The sequence below is a fragment of the Papilio machaon genome, chromosome 15 (genome assembly GCF_912999745.1).
Source record: "Papilio machaon chromosome 15, ilPapMach1.1, whole genome shotgun sequence".
Lineage (NCBI taxonomy): Eukaryota > Metazoa > Arthropoda > Insecta > Lepidoptera > Papilionidae > Papilio > Papilio machaon.
In genome coordinates, this window is record NC_060000.1 from 398,406 (window position 1) to 425,203 (window position 26,798).

The following is a 26,798-nucleotide window of genomic DNA, read 5'->3' on the forward strand; positions in this document are numbered from 1 at the left end:
CCAATTTGCTTTCATTGTAGAAATTGTATTAAAGGCAATTGCTTCATTATGCTCTAAATATGCGTAGGCACAGGCAAATGGCACCCTACAATTCGTCTAAAACTATTTCACCGAGATATAACATGAGTATATTATGTTATTCATAACTATAAAAGCGAAACATGAATCAACTATTCACTAGTATATGTTTTGAAAATCTTTGATGTAATAATAAAATTAAACTCTAATTAAAGCTTGAACTCATTGGACTAAAGGTTCTATCTGGTGTAGTATTAAGATGATGACAGCATTTCATCTTTACAAGATATGTGATTTTAATTTATGATATCCGGACATGAAATTTGCTGAGCGCGTGTATTTCACATGTCCAGCGACCTTGTAGCGGGCTGGTGCGGGCTAGTGCGGGCTGGTGCGGGCTGGTGCGGGCTGGCGCCACTCCAACTGTTATTTCTATAACAATACGCGGCCGCCGTCACCACTACTTTCATATCATACTAGTTCACAAATATACCATCTTGTCGAGTAATCGAAAAATACGAGCACACTTGAGACTTCCGATTCATCTAATGCACAAAAAAAACTTACAGCTCGTACGGAAGTCCGTGGGTTTGTACTTGGAAATGATAGGAAGGGGAAGTGAAATTGGCAGAGGATGGGACGTATAGGAAGGGGAAATATCCTCTTTCTTCGTGTTCCTCCGTTGGCTAAAGGTAGGCAACGTATTTGCAGCAGTGCGCGTGCAGGTGTACGTGCAGGTGTACGTGCAGATAGACGTACCTGTGCGAGGTCGTGCAGCTGGTCGCGCTGCATGCGCAGGTCGGCCACGCGCAGATAGACGTACCTGTGCGAGGTCGTGCAGCTGGTCGCGCTGCATGCGCAGGTCGGCCACGCGCAGACAGACGTACCTGTGCGAGGTCGTGCAGCTGGTCGCGCTGCATGCGCAGGTCGGCCACGCGCAGACAGACGTACCTGTGCGAGGTCGTGCAGCTGGTCGCGCTGCATGCGCAGGTCGGCCACGCGCAGACAGACGTACCTGTGCGAGGTCGTGCAGCTGGTCGCGCTGCATGCGCAGGTCGGCCACGCGCTTCAGGGCCGCGTCCTCCGCGCGCGCCAACACGCGCAGCGCCTCGCGCACCGCCGCCAGCCCCGACACCCACTCCACCTGCTCCTGCTGCCTCTGCTGCTGCCTCTGCTGCTGCCCCTTCTGGTCCCGCAGCGAGACGTCCTCGCTGGGCTCGCTGCAGCAGGCGGAGGTCTGCTCGTGCGCCTGCTGCAGCAGCCGCGTGCGAGAGTGCACCTCGCTCTCCACCCAACGACACTGCGACCACATTCACACATGTCTACACTATTTTTCTTATCGATGCTCAATCTTCTTACAAATCCACTGCGTGATATCAAACCTACAAGTCGTTAACTTTCTAGAAGATTACTCGTAAACGCTTAGTAAAAAATATTCGAGAAAATTTTTAATTGAAATTACTGACCTATAAGACAATTTATAAGTAATTGAAGTATCGTATAGTCTGTATCACGTACACAATACAGTAAACATTTCCTTGCAATAGACAAACTTAATCATTTCTAATATTGAATATTTACTTTACATCTACGGATAGATGATTGTTAAAAGGTTTATCCGGAATGGCTCAACGGATCTAGATGAAATTTGGCACAGATTTAGAACAGTAATCTATATGTTCTTCAAGATTTTGAAGAACATATAGACTACTTATTGGGTCTTTTTTTTAAATTCCGCGCGGATGGAGTCACTGTCGAAAGTATACATATAGCCTATCTTAATCCAAAACTGAACGAATCTGAAGGAATCGTTTCGTTTAAATATATGAGCTCGCCCACTGAATCCCACGCGCGAGTTACTTTCCAATGTATATCACCGAATGAATGAAAATTAAAGCTTCTTTATAAAAAAAAACCTGTGATTTAGAGTTCCGCTAATATTGATTGAATTATTCAATATCTACCAATCGATATTAATTTTATTGTAATCTCATAAAAACAAGATAAACGCAAATATTTCTAAAAGACGTGAACATAAAAGTTACAAAATACATTCTACATTATAAATTGTCTCGAAATTCTCCAACAGGACTTTGAGGCAAATTACTCTGCCAAATACGTCAATTTACTATTCAAAACATATCCGAAACAGAGATAAAAATTGCTTCCTGTAATTAAGTGGAGACGAAAAACAGCCTTTTTAAACCTGAAGCATTCCTTGAAGTATACAAATTAATGTTATAAGACAGTTTTTGTAGGTAATAGAAATTACTAACTACTATCCTATCACATTTAGTCTGATAGACGTAAAAAAGCTCACCTGTTCCTCAATATTGTCCATTAATTCCTTGTATCTCTCCTCTTCTCTGTTACAATTCTCACAAACAACTTGGCTCTGGTCGATCTTCTCATTCTTCAGAGATTCCAGTTCCCCGAGCAGAGCTCTCATCTTGCTATCTCTGTCCTCTATCGTCTGCTTCATGTTCTCCAGCTGCTGCAGGATGTCCGCTTCCCTCTCATTCTTCTGCTCCAGCTTGTTCTCCAGGTTGGCGATGATATCCCGCAACAGGACCACCTTCTCCTCGTAGGACTTGAGTTCCTCATCGGAGGTGGCCTTCTTCGCTTCTAATTCTGTTATTACCTGGTTCATTTCTCGTGTTTGAGCTTCCAATTGCTCCACCTGGTATTGTGATTTGAAGTTTTACTTTATAAGTGTTTTGATAGAATAATTTGTAATAAATCTATAACTAATTGTAGGGTTTACTTTTCAATGTTAGTACAAGACATGCAATATTGTGTGACCAACTAACACATCTACAAGCAATGATATGACATACATAAATTGACTAATATGTACATAAGATTGATACAAAATACAATAAGTAAAGTGTACAAGTTAGATGCAAGACATGCGACTCACTTTGGGTACCCGGCAGTGCGCGCTCAGCTCGTGCATCTACAAACACACACGCGCACACACAAACATATGTATTGTATGAAAAAAGGTGTACATTAGTAAGAAATAAAGAGACATAGAAAGGTGCAATTAGTGACAGCCCAGTGATAAAAGATTTAGTATAATAAACACATCAATATTTTCATATGAGAAATGAAGTTAGTGACATTCCTATGATATTTTTAGTAAATTAGAGCGTATGGAAACATTTTAACGCGTTTTGTGTCATAATTTCTCTACAACCTCACCAAGTAAATCATTGGTGAAGTGTTAACAGAACACCGTTAGCCATTACCATCTATTTAAAAACACAAGTCCGTACCACATTAGAATGTATTAGTGTAAGTGTGAGGTGATGAGAAGATGTGTATGACCTCTGCAAGTATCCTGGCGTTGGTCTGCAGCCTGGCGAGCAGACGCTGGTTGTCATCGCGCACGTCCTGCAGCCTGCGCGCGAACTCGTCGCGGAAAGTGTTAGTGTAAGTGTGAGATATGTGTATGACCTCTGCAAGTATCCTGGCGTTGGTCTGCAGCCTGGCGAGCAGACGCTGGTTGTCATCGCGCACGTCCTGCAGCCTGCGCGCGAACTCGTCGCGCTCGTGCTCGCGCTCCGCCGCCTGCTCCTCCACGAACTGCCGCGTGGACCTCAGCTGTCTGTTGGCCGCCTCCAGCTGACACACAACACAACACAACACCACCTCGTATTACAACAAGTTTGGATACGGACCAGGCAAACTCCTAGTCAAGGCACAATTAACAGTCAATTTTCAAGTTTTTGTACACTAACAGTCAAAAAAGACATCTAATGTGAGATAAAAACAATTAATAAATTGTACAAAATTAAGTTAAATTGTTTAAACTTTCGTGAGACATCATAATTAATTAATTAAGAAACGGCTTAACTCACGTTTGATCGTCCGGTGACGGCACCGACTAGTTTCGGACCCATCGGGGGTCCATCTTCAGGGCGAGTGTTTAATCCGCATGCTCAGTGCGAGACGCGACGCGACCGCAAAGTCTTCGGATTAAACACTCGCCCTGAAGATGGACCCCCGATGGGTCCGAAACTAGTCGGTGCCGTCACCGGACGATCAAGCGTGAGTTAAGCCGTTTCTTAATCAAAATTAAGTTACAAGACAAGTAACATTAAATCAAATAATATAAACAATTATATATAATGTTCGTAAGAAACGGGATTCTTACCACGATTAGGCTGTTTGAGCTCCCGATATTTCGGCACAGTTGCATGCGCCATGCTCACGGGTTGACTGGTGTTGTGCGGTAGTGTAAAAAATGTTAAAGATAGCCGTATCGGTCTACCTTCTTTCTGATTCGGCGACCACTACCACTGTCCGCGTTCTCACTGCACATTAAGTCCGCACTCGATGTTATTTTTGTTTGTCGACAAACTACACTCACTGTGTCCACATTTGTGCGCGTACTCGAAGTCGGTTGCTGTCCAGTCTTGTTGTAATACTGGATCACTGGATTCCAGGCACACGACAATTTAAACCCATCTTCGCGATTGAAATTTTTGCATTTAGCAATTTCAATCGCTTCTCTTACCAATCTTGGTATGTAGTGGCGTTCTGTCGATAGTACCTGGGGACTATGAAGTTCAATCCAGTGATTGGTGGAGGGGTCCAAAAGGTGTTCAGCTATTGCCGACTTCTGAGGATCGTTGTTTTTAACAGCTCGTATATGTTCCTTTAATATCGGGAGCTCAAACAGCCTAATCGTGGTAAGAATCCCGTTTCTTACGAACATTATATTAGTAAAAACCACGAAAGTTTGAAGTTATATATAAACAATTATATGTTTTCAATTACGCATATTATATAAAAAAATCATGAAATAAAAAAAACTAACTGAGAAAATTGTTACCTATACAAATGCGATGTATACAGCAACAACAAATCGTACTTAAATTACTGAACATTGCATAAAGCCATGCCGCTACATAATAAGTAAGGTAATACGACTGAGTATTTTATATAAGTAAAAAACCCAAATGGAAATTAAGATCTGGTGAAAGATATACTATGAACTGTATCACCTATTTGCCCATATATGTCTTCATCGTGTCTACAATAATTTATTAACATCCTAAAACATCTAAACATGCATCGTAAATAAGTAACAAAATTGATCGAAGTTTTTGTTGCTTTTTAAGTCTTAACAAAATATTTGAACATGCTGCACATAAGTTTATGATGTGAAATGTAACAATGGAGCGTGCAAGCAGTGGGCAGTGGGAAGTGGGAAGTGGGCAGAGAGCGCATTACCTTGAGGCAGCACTCGCTATGCGCACGCGCCGGCCCGCTCACCTTTGTGTGCGAGTGCGAGTGCGGGTGGGGGCCAGACCGGCCAGAAACAATTAATATATTATTATATACATATATAATGTCAACATATACTATGTATTTGTGCTATTGACTATCGTATAACTGTACATTGTAATAATGGACGTTATAAAACAAGTGAAAAAGTGTATTACAGTGTATCACTAAAATTATTCTTCGATCAAGTATAAGAATATTTTATTAATTGATGACTTATACAGTACTGTCTCGCAGAGCAGAGTGTGTAAGTTCGGAGTGTGTCAGAGCGAAGTGTGTAAGTGCGGAGTGGGTCAGTGCGGAGTAGGTCTGTGCGGAGTGTGTAAGAGCGCAGTGTGTAATTGCAGAGTGTGTAAGAGCGCAGTGTGTAAATACGGAGTGTGTAAGTGCGTAGTGTGTCAGAGCGGAGTGTGTAAGTGCGGAGTGTGTCAGAGCGGAGTGTCTAAGTGCGTAGTGTGTCAAAGCGGAGTGTGTAAGTGCGTAGTGTATAAGTGCGGAGTGGGGGTCAGTGCGGAGTGTGTAAGTGCGAGGTGGGTCACCTGTTGCTGCAGGTCGTCGCGGTCGCGCTGCACGAGGTCGAGGTCGCGGGCGAGGACGTGCAGCTGTGAGCGCGGCGAGGCCTCCTCCAGCGAGCGTGTCCCGCCAGCGCACGCGCGCCGCTCCAGAGCCGAGCACGTGCCGTAACTACACAATGACACTTATTGATACTATTTCCTAGTCTTAAAGGCGTAGTGTGATCGTTGCACTTTAAATATTTATTATTATAATAAGTTAATCAATGGGGGGGGGCGTACCCCTCGGCGATGACGTCATCGGAGGGGGCGCGGTCGGTCATGAGATGCGCGATCTTGACCATGGCGGCGTCCAGGTCTGCTCGCAGCAACCCCTCGCGCTGCAGGCACTCCGACATCGCCTCCTCCATCGTCTGCAATAACAACAAATTATTGGTAAATTACTACAATTACAAAAAGTATTGGTAAAAAAACAATAACTAAAATAATATTCTCACCTTTTTATGTAATTCACAATTGTCACAAGACTTTTGTTTCTCTTCGGGTTCGTCTTCGAGCTCCTTGATTTCAACTTGACTGGATTCCAACATTCTTGTTTCGGGATTCCTTTCTGAAGAGTAAAAAAGAGGTTTATTAAACATTTTGGAGTTTTCCAGTATCAGAGGAAATGGTGCAATTTGTATATATGGTGAAAATAGTTCGGGTTTGGAGGATTTATGCAGAGTTGTACGTACTGTTGGCGGCGAGACGTGCGGAGAGGTCGAGCAGCTCGTGGGCCTCGTGTCGCAGACGGCGCAGCGAGTGCTCCAGCTCGCGCTTGATGTCGGCGCTGAGGTCGCGCTGGTGCTGCAGGAAGCCGGCCGCGCCCGCCTCGTCCAGCGCCGCCAGCACCCCGCCCAGCTCCGGCGCGAAGTGCACGTGTCGCCCCCGCCCGCCCCCCACTCCGCCCCCCACTGCACTCGCGTCCAGCTCCGAGCTGCTGCTGTCCAGCGACACCCCGCCGACGCTCACCCTGCCACACTCCTCCACAAATGACCTGCCAGTTAACAAAACTGTTTCGTTTTATGAAAATTTATATATCATCTTCCATTTCGTTCATTTTAAACCTACTAATTTGTGGTAATACGTAAAGAGAACTGAATACGAATATTTTAGTATTAACCATCGACCCCTGGAGATTTTAATACAGAAAATTTAGTGCCATGGTAAGTGTTATAACTATTACTAGAAATTATTACGGAAACTACCTTTTCATGTACACAAATCGGAGACATTAGCTTCTCGCCATAACGTAGCATGAACCATAGCGATGTGCATCGCAACATAAATAGCGCAGATGCAAATGCCAATGCAAATAAGATATATTTGACTTCACCCAAAGACACAAATCCGGTCGTTCGTTTTATTGCGTCTGGCGACGACTAGCTCGAATTGAGGCGTCTGTCATTCTTACCACTACGTTTTTTTACTTTTGGTCATTAAGATATTTGTTATGCTCCTATTTTTGAAACTTTTAAATGTACTAAGAACAAGAAAGCAATAAAAAAGTACTGATTTTAATAATTAATATTTCTTTAAAAAACATATCCAGGCACATTTCAAAAGCTGAATCCTACTGACCTAGTAGACAGATTTAAGCTGTCAGCACGGCATAACCTCTCGCTAGTCCATCTTAATATTTTTTTAAAATATAGTTACATTGATTTCAAAATGGATAGCACCATCTCGTCTTCAGTTCTATTTATGACAAGCATTAGTGTGGATTCAGAGTACACCATAACTAGAAACTGTGCGTCGCCAGAACAAAACAAGTACCGCATGGCGGTTTGCCAGAGCGGTGTTCACTGCTAACTTACATTGTACGCACCACGCAGCGGCGCCGGACTTACATCTAACATATAAGTTCAAACCAAACGCAACTATGAAAAAAAAATCGTAAATACACAAATAGAAGAAATTAGTACACAGAACTACACAAAGTTAAATTTATGCAGAAGAACCTGTTCAGTAACGACTTAACGACAGTGCGGGTTTCTTGTCATAGCAAATGTATAATTTTTTGGAGAAACCGTATGTGATTCGGCTGACAAGGGAGATGTGTGTGTTTGTCTGTCTGTGTGCATGACTCACTGTTCGTCAGGCAGCAGCGTGGCCAGCAGGCGCGCGAGTACGGTACGGTTGAGCTCGTCCTCGGCGCTGGCGCAGTACGCCACCAGCTGGCCCACGCAGCGCTGCAGCGAGGCCGCTACGCGCTGCAGCGCATCCCTGCAACGTACAAACAAAACATATATACATACAAGAGCACCTATTGTTGTATAGGTACAGACAATCGAACCTATTTTAAAGTATCAATTAGTTATAGTTGTCAATTGTCAATGCGACATAAAATGTAATTCCTACCTCTCCTTAGTGACCTCCTCGAGCTGCCGGTTCTGGTCGAAGCTGTTGTAACGTCGCTGGCGCCATTTGTCCGCCTCGGCCGCGCTCGGCGCCTCCTCGCGCAGGCTCGGCACCTGCGCACAAACACACTACTGAGGGCCACTGTCCACGGAGGCGTAGCTTCATAGACGCTTCAAAATACGCCGTGCAGCTTAAGCAGCCCAGCGTACTGATCTCTATCCACGAGGCGTATTGCAAGCGTACATTGTCAATCATTTGTGAGAATGCAGTCGGACGACGAAGACCTTATTTTGGCTTATCACTACATTCGAAGTCGACGAAAACGATGATTATATTGGACCCATCCAATATAGAAAGAAATATCAACTGTAGATTTCTTTCGCCACCTCACTCCAAGCCTTTTCAGTTAAATCTTTTCTAGCATATTCAGCAAGATTAGTGTTATACAAATTATTATTATTAGATATTTTTCTATGATCTGAACAAATTTGACAGCCGTTCTGGCCATTTTTTACAAAAAAAATCACGTGCGTTGACTCCTTGTACGCCCAGGCATACGACAGCCAGTACGGCAGGCGTCATGAAGCTTGCATGCAGCGACGCGAGCGCGACGCTGCCGCTCCGTCGACAGAGTTACATTGTTTTGTATGTAAGCTGCAAGTAAGCGTACACCAAGCGTATAATGACGGATACGCGTCTATGAAGCTACGCCTCCGTGGACAGTGGCCCTAACTTTGCACGATGGCTTGTCGTATTGTAAGAGGGCAGGGGAAAAGCAGATGAAATGCTTTTGCCAACTAATTGTTACGTATATATTACCAATGAAACGCTGTCTGTAGTAAAATATTTTTCAATAATTTTATGTTATTTAGTCTCAAATTATTTCTCCGTCTACAAAAATACCATTCATATAAAGACAAAATGTATCGCCTTGGAAAGCTGTCAACTGCAAATATTTACATTCACAAATCGATGACTCAGCTTGTGAGATAAGGGGTCTTTATCAATGAGAACATGATATCACAGCTCGATGCTGTCATCGGCAGTAGATACGGGGGTCGCTCCCGGGCGGCGGTCGGCCGGTCAGACACACACGTGTTCCAAAACACATCAACATGACAGGGATTGTTAAATAAACAACGCTAATAAACCGATATTCCAAAGTGGAGTTTCGTATTTTTCATGAATCAATATTTCACAGATTTAAATTTAAACACACAGGAAAAATTGTAACTAAAAATGTACCAATAACATAGTTCAAGTTAACTATCGCGTTCACAAGAAAACTCACCATCAACCTCCTCAGGATAACCATAATGTCTAATTCACATTGTATACACAATGAAACTTTACACAAACTCACTAAATGTTCACACACACTCAAGTTTCATGGCATCATACAATTACCATGATCAGGTTAATCACACAGAGAAATCAAAATTCAATCTTTATTAACCATAATCTTTCTATGACAACTAGAACCGAAAAATAAACATAATTTTTTAATATCGTAAAGAATTTCATAATTAGTTCTGGTAACAGACCGCATCTAATATCGTTCCAACATTTACCGTGGTTTTTTGAGACTATAATCCCCGTTTAAAACATATCGTTATATGTTTTTTTAATTCCTTTTTTATTTATTTATATTAAACAGGACACAATACATATAGTTACAATAAATGTGTCTATAAACCAGTTGCGGGTTTGTCCAGACACTTTGGTATTACGCTATGAAAATCATAATATGTAGTATTTTCCATACCATGATAATGTGGCATCGACGCGACCCATTTAATCGATCTATTTACAAATATATACTTGTGAATATGACGTTCTTACCGCTATTTGCACTTAAAATATACTCCGACTTAACACCACATACAAATATGAAATAGGTCAAACTTCTTTGTTTACGATACTGGAATTAATAATGTCAGACGCATTACGCGCGAAATCGTCTTCACTATAAATTGTATCCAAAAATGTGGGTAGACAAATCTGTCTCGCACTTATTATTCCTAAACTACCCAAGACTCTTTACGAAAAATTTATACGAGTTTTGTTCATCAGTAAACGCAGCATCCACATGTAAAGAGGAAGTAAACGCATCTGGCATACAAAAATAGGAATTAGGAAGCACACAAAAACACACAAACGAGCCGTGTGGGCAATAAAACACTGTCTACAGTACACAAAACATTAAACGAGCACTAAAAGAAACTAACTTAAGATAATTAGCGATAAAATCGTTCTAAATCTATTTGTATGACCACTAAATTGGTTGTGAGAACTCCCATTTTAGAAACATAGCGTTAAGATATTAATTACTTTTTAATAAATAAAATTTCATTAACTTAAAAAATGTATACCTAGTAAACAGTTTTCTGAAACCTTCTCTTTAGTTATCATAATTAATTATTTTTCTGTTATGTCGGATGAGGAAACATACACCAAATGTTATTAGCGCTAGTTAGTATTCAAAGAGATAAAGGTCGTGGGTGACCCTTTCATAACATTAATTGTTGACTAGCGGTCGCCCACGACATCGTCAGCGCAGAATTTAAAAACAAAATGGTACGCAACAATATTCCCATACATATCAGCTATCTTTCAGAAAGTAACGTCAAAACCGACCAAGGCCGGAACAAACTCGCTTTACGGACAGACAGATAGACAAAAAATGTATAAAATAATTTTCGCCATAGGTAAACAGACACACCAATTTTAATATATATAGATAGATAGATAGAGGTATTACCTGATATATATATTAGACAACGGACTATACCATATGGAATAGAAAAAAGAAATATCCCATGTCAGTCTGAGATAAATAGGTCACTGTGTGCAATCATCTATAATTTAGTCAATTTGTACTTTATTCAATTAAAATAAAGTCGATATTCGCTCGTAGTATTCGTATAGGGGAGCCCAACGCGAGACAAGTGACGATAACAATGGTGCATATTGTTATTACTTGTATTACTGAGACAGAACACGTGGTTAACATACGTGGAAATTTTACTACAACGTTGTATACAACATTAGAAAATAAACTAGTTTTGTTTAACATTATTTCATAGATGTAAACACTTAAAATTGCACGATCAAGTCAATTCAAATCTACTTCTCAAACAGTGGTCTAATCTGTCTGCATCTGTCTACATGTAGGGTTTAATTCCCTTCAAATATTACTTTCTGGAAGTAAACACGTAAAAGTTTTATTATGATGGTGTTTGAATTAGTGCATCACTGCACGTACATAAATAATGCATTGTTTCCGAGTTGCTCGGAGGCGCCGGCACAGAAATAGACCACTGTTTTGTTTAGCATGGACAGGGTTAGGGAGATCCGATATACCAGAGCGTACTCCGCCCTATATTTTAAATTACGAGGAAAATTATTTAAGACACTAGCTGCTAGGAAAATATTCACTAAAATGTTCACAAATAAGTAGTATGAAAATGACTACATTTATCAGAAATATAAGTTCAAAATTTACAACAAACAAGTATATTATAAATCTGTTGTTGTCTCCCGCTGCGATGAATGCGGGATGAATCAGGGGGATGGATGGTGCTTTATGTGTGAAGGTGAGGGGGGTGAGGGGCGAGGGGCGAGGGGCACATCACGTGAGAACGAGTACGAGTAAGGGAGGGTATGACGCCAATCTAATCAATGAATTATTAAGCGCGCGCTGTATAAAACAAGCTTTAATATAATAAGGAAAAATATTTACTAATCTGGCAAAATTTAAAACGTAGCATGTTCTTTTTTCCTTTCCTATTAAAATTGCTTATGGTTAAAAGAGTTAAGCGTGCTTTGAAAATATGCGGGCAAGTGTCGCATCAATTGTCCTAAAATCCGGGACGCTACAAAGTGCAAGAGGGGAAGTTTCCGGGAAATTAAGAAAAGGGACCATTCATAAGTGTTTATTGAATATAATTTTTATAAAGTTGATGCTCCGAAAAGAGTGTAACAAGGACTACAATAACTTTAATCCGTAAATACATCGAAACATTGGATTGATAGCTTTAGAGAAATGGCTGTACTAAATGATCAAATATATGTATATGTATGTTTGAATTTATCTAGATAGCTTATTTGAAGTCAGGTAAAGTCAATAAGATCAGTCTTATCGGTCTTCGTACTTTGAGATACCAAAAAAAGCTTTTTAAAATATTGATACATGAATTTTCTCTGATAAGGAGATAGCCCACTGAACTACTTGTGTACTTAAATTACACTTCACAAGTCAGCAGCATATTGAGATAAGGGTTAATTTTACCAAAAGAAAGAAACTTGTAAACTCTTTCTGTGTTTTATTTCGCTTAAAGCACTTCTTATTCGACTTGATAAGAGTATAGGATCATGACATCATGAAAAGACTATAAAAAAAGGCTGATGGATTCAAAACTAAAATGTTAAGACATAACTTTCGGGTGCCATCATAATAATTTAAAATAATGCTTTCAATGATTAACAAAACATGAAAAATCGTCTAACCATATCTCGGCCACACCTCATCGGTATGATTCCAATTTAAATCTCATTGAAAATCACTATAATATTGTTTTTTAAATTAAAGTAACATATTTGAAACTAGACAATAATAAATGTTTCACAGTTTTCCCGCACAATTTGCACAGCACAGGACGCGCAACCGCGCACATCTCCGTCACAAATATATTTAGACCCGTATATAAATTAAACGATGTAATGAAAAACGGTCACCATTTGAAACTTAACGGTCTAGTTCCAGCGTACATCCGAATCTAAACTTTAAGTTACACTCAATAGAGACGTAAATGTATTTAGTTGTGGGTGCCGAAAGCTCACATACGACCGTCTCGTGTGAGGGTCGGCGCCACACTGAAACGCATCCTTGTAAACGCGTTGCATCTGCAAATCTGCGATGATCCCGTATACGAAATTTCGATCCATCCGATGAAAAGAGTTTCACTCTTTTCGTCAATTTGTTTAAGATATACAAAATATGTAGCAAACATCAGCTAACTGCGCTTTCATACAGAACTGGCAAATTATAATATAGACTTAAACTTCTAAATGTCATGAACAGATTGGCAACAATAGCTGATTGTTATTAAGTTTGATTGTACAAAATCTTCTTCATACAGCATTTTAATTGGCGCACAATAGCTTAATGTCACATGTCTCAATTATGATTCTCTCGTTTTATAACTCAAAAAACTAGGGAACTATGTAATTTAAAAATTTCAAATAAACGAAAACTTTGAAAAAGAGCTGGCGTCCGTTAGAAATGGTTGAGTGGTTAATAAGATAATTGTCATATGGCGAGGGCAGCGGGATTAAGTAGTTGATTTATAATAGGTTTCTGAGACCAAGATCATCGTTTAACACATAATGTTATCTCTCTTTTGTCAAAGATACTCACAGGGATGATGATATGTTTTATACAGATACTTTGGTCTCAGAAACCAACGGTTAGTGCCTCAGTTAACGGCTAGAATCACAGGTTAGTATGACTAACATTACATGGAAGTTAAAGTGAATACACTGCTATTTTGTGATCTCTGTGTTATATTTAAGAATAGGTTTGTATTCGAAAGAACCAAAAGTACAACATTTAAAAATACTGTATGTATTATTAACCTTTTTTTTAATTATTAACAACAGTTTGAATTTACTATTAGTCATCAGTTGTGACTTAAATCTAAGTTTTTCAGCGCACTTTACCTTATCTCAAAGTGCCAGACCACCAAGTGTTCCCATAAAGTCTGGCGGCTAAAAATATCCCGCATCCGGTTGTATACGTCCACAAGTTTTATGCATAATCAACATATATAAATAACATCGCGGAGATATAAATGAAGAATTAGGAGTATATAAATTACTATGACGGTAATAATTCTACAATATGACTACGGTCAAATGACGTAGTAACTGCAATGAGAGTATATATTACCTATATGTAGGTACCTAATTTTACTTATCGAAACGTACTTAGAAAACGTATACTGTCTGTCTGTTGATCGCTCAAGTATTGACATTTTGCAATATTCTTGACAAGTATTCTATGTATGTACAAAGTAAAATACTTCAATTATATGGAATTCTATGGAAAGAAAAGTTCATAACAAGCTGAATGCAGTGCACGGGGAAGTGGCCTGCTAATTAACAACATTCATTAATAAGATACCTTTAATTTAAAATTTTTGTAATAATTGGAAGTACGTCATTGTAAGTACGGCAATTCCGTTATGAAAGCTAATACTACATACGACGCTGGAAAGCGTAAACGCTGTAACCCCGAAAGTATGAACTTTACAGGTGAGCCAATATACTTCCGGAATTTTAGAAAAATCACCAAAAATTTACGGTGTGCAAAATACTTTTTTTTTTCCTAGAGCAACGAGAGTCGGTTCATTCGACGCAGATTTTTTTCTGATTCTAATGGTGTGAAAAACATATTTTCGAGTTTTCAAGGGTTACAGCGTTTATGCTTTCCAGCGTCGATATGTTTTCTTCTAAAGACATTTAACATTTCACGTATTATTTGTAAAAAATTAGCAGAGATAATACAAACGATTAGTAATAATTTGAACTACGATCATCATCTCCCTGGCCTTTTCCCACTCTCGTGGGGTCGGCACACAAGGTTTTATAAACCTTAAAGTTTTGGCTTAAGTTTTTACGGCCTGCCGCCCTTCTGTCACCAACTCTACTTGGGAGGACTACCCTAATTTAGACTACTAATTAGCGATTGATCTGCGTAACCAAGAGAACAGAAGAACTAACAGGAAGCACAACACATTAACCTGTTACAAGATTAACGTGTGCCTTTGAAGTTAAGAACCTGTCTGATTATGGTGCCTTTTCTTTAGACACTAAACAAATAGCAAACGTCAAGACAACGAATCCTTACGTGTTGTAACGTAACGTGTACGTTTTTGTAAATATGAAAGTTTAAATATATGAAATACCTACATATAGATAAGGTAAAATTATTCAGACATTTCTTATAAGATATTTTTATGCAACCGTCACCTGAGACAAAACAGTTCACTCGTAACATTAAGAAAAGTGTGTTAGCAGTGTACATGGCATGGCAGAATACTTCCTGTTTCAGTTGGTCAATAGAGATTGCCAATGACGTCGATAAATATCGATAATGATCAATTTATTTATTATACTTATTTTTAGGTAAAATTTTAAAGTTATTAACAAAATTAAAAATATATATATTATTCATTTTATGTTATGAAAACCATTGTTAAAATGTTAATTATCGACATCTGGAAATTATTGTCTTTACTAAAGATAGACAATCGTAAAATAGCGGTTATATTAAATCAGTAACATATGTTTGAAATATCGATAAATAAAATTTATCGATATTTACTTATACTTGACTTTTATCGATATTCATGGAACATGGCTATGTGTAGCGGACCGCGGCCGGCACTAGAGACAGTGCACTCGACCAGATGCGGCCACGTTCTGATATCAATTAGTAGGTCGTGTTCACGTAATGTATGTAAGTGTACACTCACCTACATATTCACTAATCGACAATACTAAAGAGTCAGAGGAACTTTGACACTTCCTTGTAGAATAAAAAGGCATAGCAGGAGATTAGGATATCGAAAAAAATCATTTTATAAAGATCTAAAGGTCTCGATCGACCTTCCTATTAATAGGCTCAATTAGATTTTTTTCTATTGGGCGATTTAGTCCATAGAATAAAAAAAAATCTCATTGGTCCAATTAATTCTTTGAATTCTAGTCGCACCTATCTTACTAATATTATAAATGCGAATGTTTAGATAAATAGATGGAGATTTGTTACAAGGTATCTCCAAAACGGCTGCATGGATCTCGATCAAATTTGGTATAGATAAAGAATACATAGGCTACTAATTACATTTTTTTTTAATCCGCGCAGGAGTTGCGGGCGACAGTTAGTATAGACAAAAATATATGTTAACATGTCAGGTACCTATTAAATAATCTTATATATGCATTGGAGACTTTTATTTGTATGTAAAAAATTTCAAAAGAACGTATTTTTCCTGCTGAGTGTACCAAACTTTATGCAATAGTGCGATCTCAAGAGCGCAGTAACGTACATTAGGTGTGTAACATTGGCGGCGCGTGTGGCGCGCACTGTACACAAGTGCACGCACATCTGCACGTCGCTTAAAGCTTTTCGTGATTGATAATTTTATAAATACAAATAATGTAATGATATAAACCAACCTTATTGCATAACTGTATCTAATTTAAGCAAATAAAAAAAAAGTTCTTAAAGCTTGAGAAAAAAAAAGGTTTTCAATCTTGAAATCATGAGTCCCATTAAACAAATAAAAGTTCAAGTATGCAATACTTTTAACTAGTAAGTTTAAACTGGTATTTCCATAGTACAGTTAAAGTCAAACATTGGTAGGATTTATGAAACAGAACTATCTAACTGTCGACTCAACCTAAGTTAATTTCACCCGAAGCATATGTTACGCTAATAACAATTAAAGCGAGATCAAATCTAATTAGTACAGTCAGCCACATCATAATTAATATATTTTGAACCTTATACAATCGTGTTAAAGTTCTAAGTTCATATAGTTTGGTTATAGGGAGAATGGTCCCTCGAGCCGGATCTCAGCTAACACCCGCAGCAGCGAGTGCACGCAATGAGCGACTGCCCCGTGTCCGACGACACATAAACAAATGCTATGTACATATAATTAGAAATGACAGGTCTCCGACCTCGGGCACTTTGCTTCAACGTATCTCCAAATTACCTATATGACTATATGAAATACAATAATCTTACTAATATTATAAACTAGCTGCCGCCCGCGACTCTGTCTGCGCAGAATTGAAAATAAACTTAATAAGTAGCCTATGTGTTCTTCCAGACTATGTTCTACATCTGTGCCAGACTTCAGTGAGATCTATGCAGCCGTTCTATATATACTTTCAATCAAATATCCATCGATCCATCCAAATATTCGCATTTATATTTTAAATAAGATGCTATTTGGATGGATGAATGGATGGATGGATGTTTGTTTGAAGGTATCTCCGGAACGGCTCAACAGATCTTGATGAAATTTGGCTCAGATGTACAACATAGTCCGAAAGAACACATAGGCTACTTATAATTTTAATGCCACGCGGACAGAGTCGCGGCTGACAGCTAGTGGTACATTTTTTTCTAAGTAGAAAGGTGTCACAGACACCTAAATGGACTTGCCCAACATTTTTATCATTTACATTCTGTAATTATTATGTCTGCACATTGCACATTTCTAAGTATCTATGTAACAAACTAAAAAAATAAATGTCTTCCAAAATGACCATAGACTAAAATGAGCAGTGCAAGCTCGCGTGTTTGAGCGATGAGTGCGCGGCGGGCGGCGGGCGCCGGGCGCCGGGCGCCGGGTAGCGGGTTCGATTTAGCCCGGTGCAAAATAAACTGATACACATGAAAAAGGCAATTAAGCGCGCGCCGCCACCGGCACGGATTTACGAGCGCGCCGGGGGGCAGGGGGAGAAGGTCAGGGGAGGGGACAGCGAGGGGTGACATCTATTTATATGAATCCCATGGATCTACGGTTTAATACTTTCACACTAATAAGGTCTTGAAGTGAAGGATCTATCGGTTGCATTTAAAAGAACAAATTTCTCTAAACAAGTATGAAAACGCGTATGTTTTTAAACGTAATTTCTTGTACGTTACGCAGCTGCGTTGTATAAGTCGAGCCAGCGATATTCTATCGGACATTATTTATATTAAAAGCTATTTGTGCGGCGACTTCCGGATTCATAGTTTGAAGTCGAGATGAACTATGCAAGTACTCGGATAATAACAGTGGGACTTTATCCTTACTATAAACTAGCTATCGCCCGCGACTCCGTCCGCGCGGAATTAACAGTAACTATCCGTTGAGGCTTTCTAGAGATATCTTCAAACAAACATCCATCGATCCATCTAAACATTCGCATTTATAGTATTAGTAAGATTTCACTAGAGACCACTACAAATACACATTGAAATTTGTATTTACTTCGCAGTCTACCATTTCCCAGCAACTTGGCAGGGAGTAATACTGAAAGAGGAGCCTCATATACATATAATAATGAAGGACGTTCAGTATTTGACAGTTGGTATCAGATGACAGTACCTCTTTATCGTGGAGAGCGCGCGCGTCTCCGTGTATCCTGTCCCGCAGCGCCACCAGCTCCAGCGGCCAGCTCGACAGCTCCGCGTCCGGGTCCGACAGCAGCACCTGCACATCCACTTAGTTAATATACAAGTAGAACATTATACTAGTGAAGAAAGAAGAAATATTCAATAGACTACCAGTAATAAACATTATTGGGTACACGCTAGACCAGTTACGGATGTCTTCTCAGTGGACCTAGCACGAACATATGTGATAGTAGCCTTCGTATCGTCATCGTGTCGTCATTATGTCAAAATTAGTATGAAATTTTTGGTGTACTTTACAATACAAATTTTGTTAATGAAAATACGATGTCGATTGTTACAAATATTCATCCTAGGCCCATTGTACCTACATTACTAAAACTGTATGTTTTCAAGACGACTTTAACTGCATGTTTTCACTGTTTAAAACATACTGTCATCCTTTTCATCTTTTTCGATAAAAGAGATAATAGTATGTTGAATTTCAGTAACGTGGACTTACATATATATCACCCATTTTCCTCAGCAAAAAAATCACAACAGTTCACACAACACTCAAAACAAAACGCATAATTTTTATTAGCACAATATATTCACACAACATAGTTTAATACAGTTTAATGAAACAGTGCACAAGCGCAGAAACAAAGTGACTCGAAGATATAAAGCAAATGAGGGACGTGACCCCACACTTATCACCAAACACCGATTGATAGGCAAGTGAACAATATAGCCCTTATGTATGAAGATATAAGAATGATAATTAGCTCTCACATCATAATATTTACATTCAGTGATTATAATAATAAATTACTATATTGTGTCATTAATTAATGACTGTTTACTTAAGTAAATAACAGGGTTGAAACTTTAACTTTTGTTAGCGTATTACGCTGGGAGTTTTTTTCTTTTATCGTTGATAAAAAAAAAATTATATTTGAATTATTTTACACGTCTTGTTTTTCAAGTAACATCTTGTGGAATGATCAATAAATACTAAAGCTTATTAAAAGAAGTGACGTAATTATTAACTCAAACCCTAACATAACTGCGATGTCACCGCAAACTAATCTAAATGTTCTAAGAATTTGCGAGCAGTACGAAACATGTACGTTTTCGTTATAACGCCATATATTATAATAAAAATAATGCCAAGATTTTTTTTCGGTTAGCAAACATGTTTGAGTGATTAAATCGTCTACAAGTAACTAATTTGGTCACATTCACGATGAAGATAATTTTAGCGGCAATGATTCACGCCACAAAGTTTAAATAACTTGAGTGCAAAAAATAGTTCATTCATAAAAATTGTTTAATCTGTGCACAGACAATAAAAAAAAGTTTGTTGGAGACGACGCGTAACATAATAACGGGGTCAACCGCGCGAAAAATGTCTCCGCGCGCGCGCCTTGGCGTCCCGCCAAAAACCACCAACAAAATGGCGATGACCCGACTGGCACTACCAGTACTTACGATTATAATCAACAACGAGTAATTTACTCACAAATGGAAAATTTAATAATGAAGTTTGTAAAATTTAGAACTAATAAAAATCTATAATTCTATGGTTCAATAAAAGGTAGACATTAGCATATATATTCATTAGGAAACAGTGAAATTCAACTGTGAAAATAGACATATTGGAATTTCTATTCTTTCATAGACAAGAAAGGAAAAAACAATGTTGTTTTAATACAAATAATTTAAGCGTGGTTGTGAACACCACAAGCAAAGTTACTCTGAGTATTATTTTCCAAATATAATTTATCATACTATTGAATTTAAAACGAAAATCCCTTCAAGATAAGCTCAATAAAGAGTAGATAGCGACGTAAATAAAATCTGATGACCTATGACATGCGTCTTTGATAATAACATTTTATTAACCATCTGACTGCGGAGTGGATCTTCACGACACAGATGCCACATTTATAGACAAGAGTGTTATTTTTAACTTAATGATTTTCATTTCTATGTAGATGGATTAAGCAGTTCTCTATTCTCATGTAACTATTTAAAAATTGTTTGATTCAGATTATAAACTTTGATTTAACATATGTCAAAAAGACCGAAATAATGTGACACATAGAAGCTCTTGTAGTATACTGAAACAAGTCATCAGAGTTGAGATTTTGAAACTTTGAGTTAATTTTGAAACCAAATATTTCTAAATCAATTTTTTTTTTTATTGTTTATGATGTGTCGATAGTAAAACTTACTCGTGGTCTGCAGAATGGTAAATGATTCCGTTCGGGCATGCCTTCGCATGTCCATGTAACAAGCACACCACAAACACTGTCACATTTCATATACAAAACACAATTTAAAACAAATCCTAAGTAACCAACAACACAGAATGTATGTAAGAGTCCTTCTAGTGAATTATAAGAAAGTCCATTGAAATAAAACTATAGTCATTCGGACCTTGGTCTATTTCAAGTGACCAGCCTGTGTGACTACCGCACTAGCTGGCCGACCGCCAGACAAGATATAGTCAGAGAATTAAATTCGCTTCCCACTTACGATCTATTACATTACATCAAACTAACACTGTAAGAGTTATAATTTAGCATTTTAGTATTTTGCTATGAGATGTATTCAATGTAATTACAATATGAAGTTCAAATGTCATTTCATTGTAAAGTGGAAGAAATAAACGTCTTGCTGAGTACACTCTGCGAGGACTCAGGTGGTACTGTCGCGTTGCCAAAGTTTTGTATTGGCACAACCATGTGTTCCGGGTTTGATGTACTCTCAACGAACTCATGTTTGTATGTGTATGTATGTATGTACGCTAGTGTTTTTGTATATATAAATATGAATTTAAAATTTTGATTGTTTAATTAAACTAACTCAATATTAGATTTAAATTATTATTGCTTATTTTTGCGTTTAATTAATTAAAATAAAAGGCCACCAGGTAATTCACTCACCAAGCAAATACAATTCTAATAGCTTAGGTCTTCAAATCTGTCCCAGTCATGCGTCAGCCAGTGTATATACTATAACCTTTTTATAGGCTTATGTATTGCTTAAAAGCTGACTAATCATGTATTAATGTATATAGCAAATAGATAAGCGTGTACCCACCTTAATCTGCTCCTGTATTTGGTCCACAACTTCCTGACGGACCTCTTCACGTCTACTCTCTTCTGCATCCTGTTGTACGCAGTCGGTACGCAATCGGCACGTAATCGGTACGCAGTCGGTACGCAGTCGGTACGCAGTGGTACGGATGCAGTCCGACGGGTTTAGTGACACGCACGGGTTAGTGGCATTCCAAGCATGCAGGAGAGAAATAACACCCACATTAAAGACAGATTATATTTACAAATAGCACCTTTAGAGATAAGAAAGGAAAGTATGTTCTTTTTGCAGATGTACTTTATACCAGAACTTGTGCATTGATAAGATTTGAATTGAGCTCGTAATGTGTGTGGTGCAAATGTGATTATGATCTTACATCTTATGTTTTTTAAGAGAAATATCGTTAGTCATAACATTTCGGTAGATGGAATCGGTATTTATATTTGAATTTCATATTTATTTATCAATTTTTATATATGCTACTTCGTTTGATATCAAATAGTTATACAAAATCTTAACAAGAATGCAATGCTTAGATATTTGTTACCAAAAAACCGTGCATTATAACTATACATATTAAATTAGTACTCACAAAAACAACAGCTGATATATATCTGATCAAAAAGGTATATGTTTCAAAAATATATGTACATCTTTAAAAAGCCAATTATTTGATTCTGTATATTTGATCAGATAGCAAGAATCAAATTTTATTATTAATGTTTTAAGTTATAAGGGTATGTACACACCAATCGTAATAAACATTCATATGTCGTGTACAGTATGACACTGACCTTCTCCAGCTCCAAGTCAATGTCTTGCTGGTATATAGACACATTGCCCTCCGTGTTCTCCGCTGTCTGGATGTGCGCTTTCAGTTGATTAATCTAGAAAACAATTACATCTAACATAACTAGACAAGAATTTTTCTTATCAAGTTATTAGACCGAAGATAAATGGGGAAAACAGATTTTTTGGTTGGTGTTGCTTTTTGGAGAACCTTTTCAACCTATTGCACTCTCAAGAATCGTTATTAAGTTACTAAGGAACACTAAACTACTATGAGTGCGGTATTATGTTACTTTGTCTTGTCCTACCTGTTCCTCCATTGCGGCGACGCGCTCCGCGTGCTTGTCGCGTAGTTCACGCACATGCGCCGCGTTCTCGACGCGCATCTCCTCCATTTGTTGCTCGTATTTTTTGTGCAATTGCTTCATCAACTGCTCCATCGGAGTCGACTGGAAACAAATAAAAAACACCTTTTTATATTTGAATTTAAAATTTTGTTGTCTACAAAATTCTTACAGAAAATAAACAATTTATATATATTTCTTTTTAACTGGCTGTAGTGTTATGGATGTTTATGTTTTGAATACACACCTCGAATGTAAGTGAGGGGAAGTCAGCGCTGCGCGTGCGCCGCCTGCAGTCCCCGGCTGCGGCGTCCGCGCACTCTGACGCCGCGCCGCTAGGAGGAGACACGCACACGCGCCCGCGCCACACCTCCTCAGAGTAGCTGCAATAGTTGTTCAACTTATTACCTATAATTTATTATTTGGTTAAACTATGAACTATTTATACACCTTGATTCTCTTACCTTCTTTTCAATGGCCTTAGCAGCAAAAGTAGGAAAAATGTGTTATTAATTAATATCATTACGTCAATCTAAATAAAATACTGTCATGAATTTTTACCTTCTTTCCATATCAGAGCACTTCTTTTCGAAATATGTCCGTAGATTCTCCATCTCCTTCTCATGTTTGATGCTGAGTTCCTCTCTCAACGCGTCGATGTCTGCGTTGCCCGCCTTGACGCAGGCCAACAGTTCCCGCAGCCGGCGAGTCTCGATACTGTACGATTGTTTGTCCTGTTGCAGCTGAGCTTCCATCTCTTTCATTTCAGTATCAAAATCTATACGCATCTTGCCTATTTCGTCACACAATACCTGGATAATACTTTCTCGTAGTTTATTCCTTAAATTTTCCTCTATATACTCTTCGAATTTATTCAGCAACGTCACAACTTTAAATTCAAAACCGTTTTCAAATTCGTCCGTATCCGAAGATCTTAAATCAGATTTGGAATAGTTAACCGTAATTTCTTCTCTGTCAATATCTTTTTCACCGTTGGAGCTCTGCAAAGATGTTGTGCCACTCATCACCGCGGAGTAGAACTTGGTCGAGTCGTCTTTGACCATGGACTGGTACTTGATAAAGTCTGACAGTTGCGCTTTAACAGTGTCATGTTCTGATAGCGGTGTCTCCGCGGTAACGTGCTGCAAGTGTTGCAGTTCGTTCATGAGATGGTGGTTGTCGCGTTTGAGCTGGTCGCGTTCCTGGACGGATCGCTGTAACGAGACGGTCAGTTCCGCGATTAGTTCGTCACGACTCGTCATCGCGTCTTCGAAGTACACAAGCTGAAAGGACAAACAAGCATTCAATACAACAAGCAATCATACAAGCAAATATTGGAAAATTAACAAAATATTTGATGTGCGAAAAATTGAGGCGTACATGTAATTATTTCCTTGGAACTTATTGAAGGTAGTAAATAATTTAAATGCTTGTTAGAAATTAAATACATATTCTAATTTATTGTTTACTGAATCCATGAAAATAAGTATTTTAGTAAATAACTGGTTGCTTTGTGTATATAACATATGCAATGGATTGTTGAGATGTAAAATATTTTATTTAGACTTATTTCGTAGAACACTGTCTGGAAGAACATATAGGCTACTAAGATTTTTTCAAATCCCGCCCGGACAGAGTTGCAGGCAAAAGCTAGTCAGTAAATAAATATGTTTATTTAACTACCCACAATTCAATTATACATATCAGGATTGATAAAATGCATACAGCAATAGGCTAGTTGTTTAGAAGTCATCTGGAAGCCAATGGATTTGGACACTACTGCATAAAATAATCAAATAAACTTTCATAATATGGACATAAATTTAAGGTATTTTTACACAATGTGAATTTGTCAAATGTTTCTAAAAATCCTTGTGGACCGACCCCATGTGAGTATGATAACGACAGGGAGCTAATAATTATGCATTTGTCAATATTCCTGCATATTAACATTTTCTGCTTACAGGAATTACTTGTAATTATGTAATTCCTGGTGAAATTTTTTGCATGTCCTAGAAATAGCATGAGAAAAACAAGCAAAAGTGCAATAAAATTCATATATACTGTACTTTGATTATCCATTCCCAAAACACCCTTACAGTGGAAACTAACAAACTAACATCATACAAAAGCCAAATTACAAAAAATGCACACCCCACACCAATGTACCAACATAACATTTTAATTTGATTTTTAGTATAGATAACATAAAAAAAATCCTGTTAAAAATGGTGCAATTTATGTAAATACATATAAAAAAATAAAAAATAATGTTACTCATCATGCAGTTTTATTAATAAATTTTAACTTAAAATGTTGATAATTAAATTTTACAACAAGAATGCAGGAGATAATTAACTTGATGCAAATAATAAAGTGTAACCAAGCAAGTGAGATGAGTGACCAGTATTAACAACACACAAAGCAAAAACACCAAGACAATGCACACACAGCAACAATATCCACACACAAGCAGTACCTTCTCTTGATATTCCTCGCAAATAGTCTTATAATCCGTTGTCATTGTGCTCAGTGAAACTGTCTCCTCCACTGGTATTGATTTCAACTGCCTCGGACTCTCTTCATCTTTTACTTTAACATTTTCAACAGTCATTTCTTCAACTAATACATCCTTTTCAGTTTTATCACTCGACAAACTTTCCATTGGTGACTTTTCCGGTGAAAGTTGTTGGCTCTTCTGTCCCACTTCATCGTAAATCTCTTCCACCTTTACCCCTTCATTGCCAACAACTAAAAATGGTGATAATAAATTCTGGAATGCAGGAATTGGAGTAATTTGGCTCTCGATAACAGTGCTCCCTTCTGGAGGCGGACCAAATATAATTTTTGCAGCCTGCATAGGAAATTTGGGTAGACCATGTCCTCTGATATCTAGCTTAATGATCTCCTCAGATTCTGAGCTGTCTCTGGGAGTTTTCTGAGCACTATGTTCAGAGTGTTTAGAAGTATTAGATATGCTATTCTCATTGTTTGAATAAGAATTTTCACTGACATCTTCATTTAGTGAATCAAGATATTCACTACAAAGTGACTCTTTTGGACTATCAACTTCATCTTTTTGATCATCCAGCTGTTGATGAGAGTGGTCAGATTTGATGCTACCTTCATTTTTAAACTCTTTTTGTTCATTATTGTCAGAACGAAGTGATAAAGACTTTGTGAGAATTCCCTTTGAATCCAATGACATAGTCAAATTAACAGGGCTCTCTTTGCTAATGTGAGCATTATTATCAACATCAACATTCCAAGAGAGCTTGGAAGGATCTTCAATATTGCTGTTATTAGAATGTGGGATAGGAACATTTGCACTGTTATCTGAGGTCTTCCCTTTGTCAACATTTAATAGATCATCAGATGTCTGTCCTGCGTTTACATCGCCCGACTCGGTTACGGAATATTCAATTTCGGAGGGAACGTGTTCAGAAATGGACTCTGTTTCACCTTCGTCCTCGATATGTTGCGATTTGCCGCCTTCTGCATTCTGGCCTGTATCGAGAGCAGTTTCCGATTCGTCGTTTTCGACCGTGCTCATGTTCGGAATCTGTTGAGAATGTACGACATCCGGAAGGACATTCTAAAAATATACAAAATAATAAAAATAAACTCGCGAAGTAAATATTTTACAACGGTAGTGCAACCTACAACAATGAAGTTAAACAACAATTAGAAACGGACCTTTTAAAACTATTACAGAAGAAACTCTATCTGCAGGTTTTAAAGCCAACTTTTGCGAATTAAATCGACGTTTATAAATATCCTCGGAAGCTTTTGTAAAACATTCGTAAATAGAAGTCATTAAATCAAACACTTGCCTTGTGGTCCGTAGTTTGAGGAGTTAATTTTTCTGTGTCATCCATAATTTAAGTCATTCATATTACAATCACGCAAATAGCACATAGAAAATTCACAAAATTCGTCGTCAAGGCGACGTTTTTTTCAAACACAAATGTCGTACGTACACAAGCGCCATTTACGGACTGACATTCCGTTTTTGTAAACAGCATTGCATAGACTTCATTTACAACTTTTTTTATTTACTAATTTAAAATAAATTTGTGTATAATGTCGTGAAAAATAAGTTAAATTTCACAAAACAAAAAGAATTCTTTTAATTTTATACATTTATTTTTAAAA

At 38.1% G+C, this 26,798-nt stretch overlaps 1 protein-coding gene across 1 annotated transcript; it reads right to left on the reverse strand.

Moving 5' to 3' along the window:
- Positions 1–359: 359 nt before the first annotated feature.
- On the reverse strand, positions 360–26,626 carry LOC106707513 (CAP-Gly domain-containing linker protein 1). Its single transcript, XM_045681350.1, has 19 exons — positions 26,477–26,626; positions 25,123–26,238; positions 23,205–23,926; positions 22,891–23,026; positions 22,608–22,748; positions 22,305–22,397; positions 21,514–21,582; positions 18,398–18,502; positions 8,226–8,338; positions 7,956–8,090; positions 6,560–6,861; positions 6,323–6,435; positions 6,108–6,238; positions 5,853–5,997; positions 5,260–5,301; positions 3,349–3,645; positions 2,339–2,698; positions 842–1,318; positions 360–494 (listed from the first exon to the last, which is right to left on the reverse strand). The coding sequence occupies exons 1-19, from the start codon at positions 26,519–26,521 to the stop codon at positions 360–362; spliced, it is 4,677 nt and encodes a 1,558-aa protein (XP_045537306.1). The 5' UTR covers positions 26,522–26,626.
- Between the last annotated feature and the right edge of the window lie 172 nt (positions 26,627–26,798).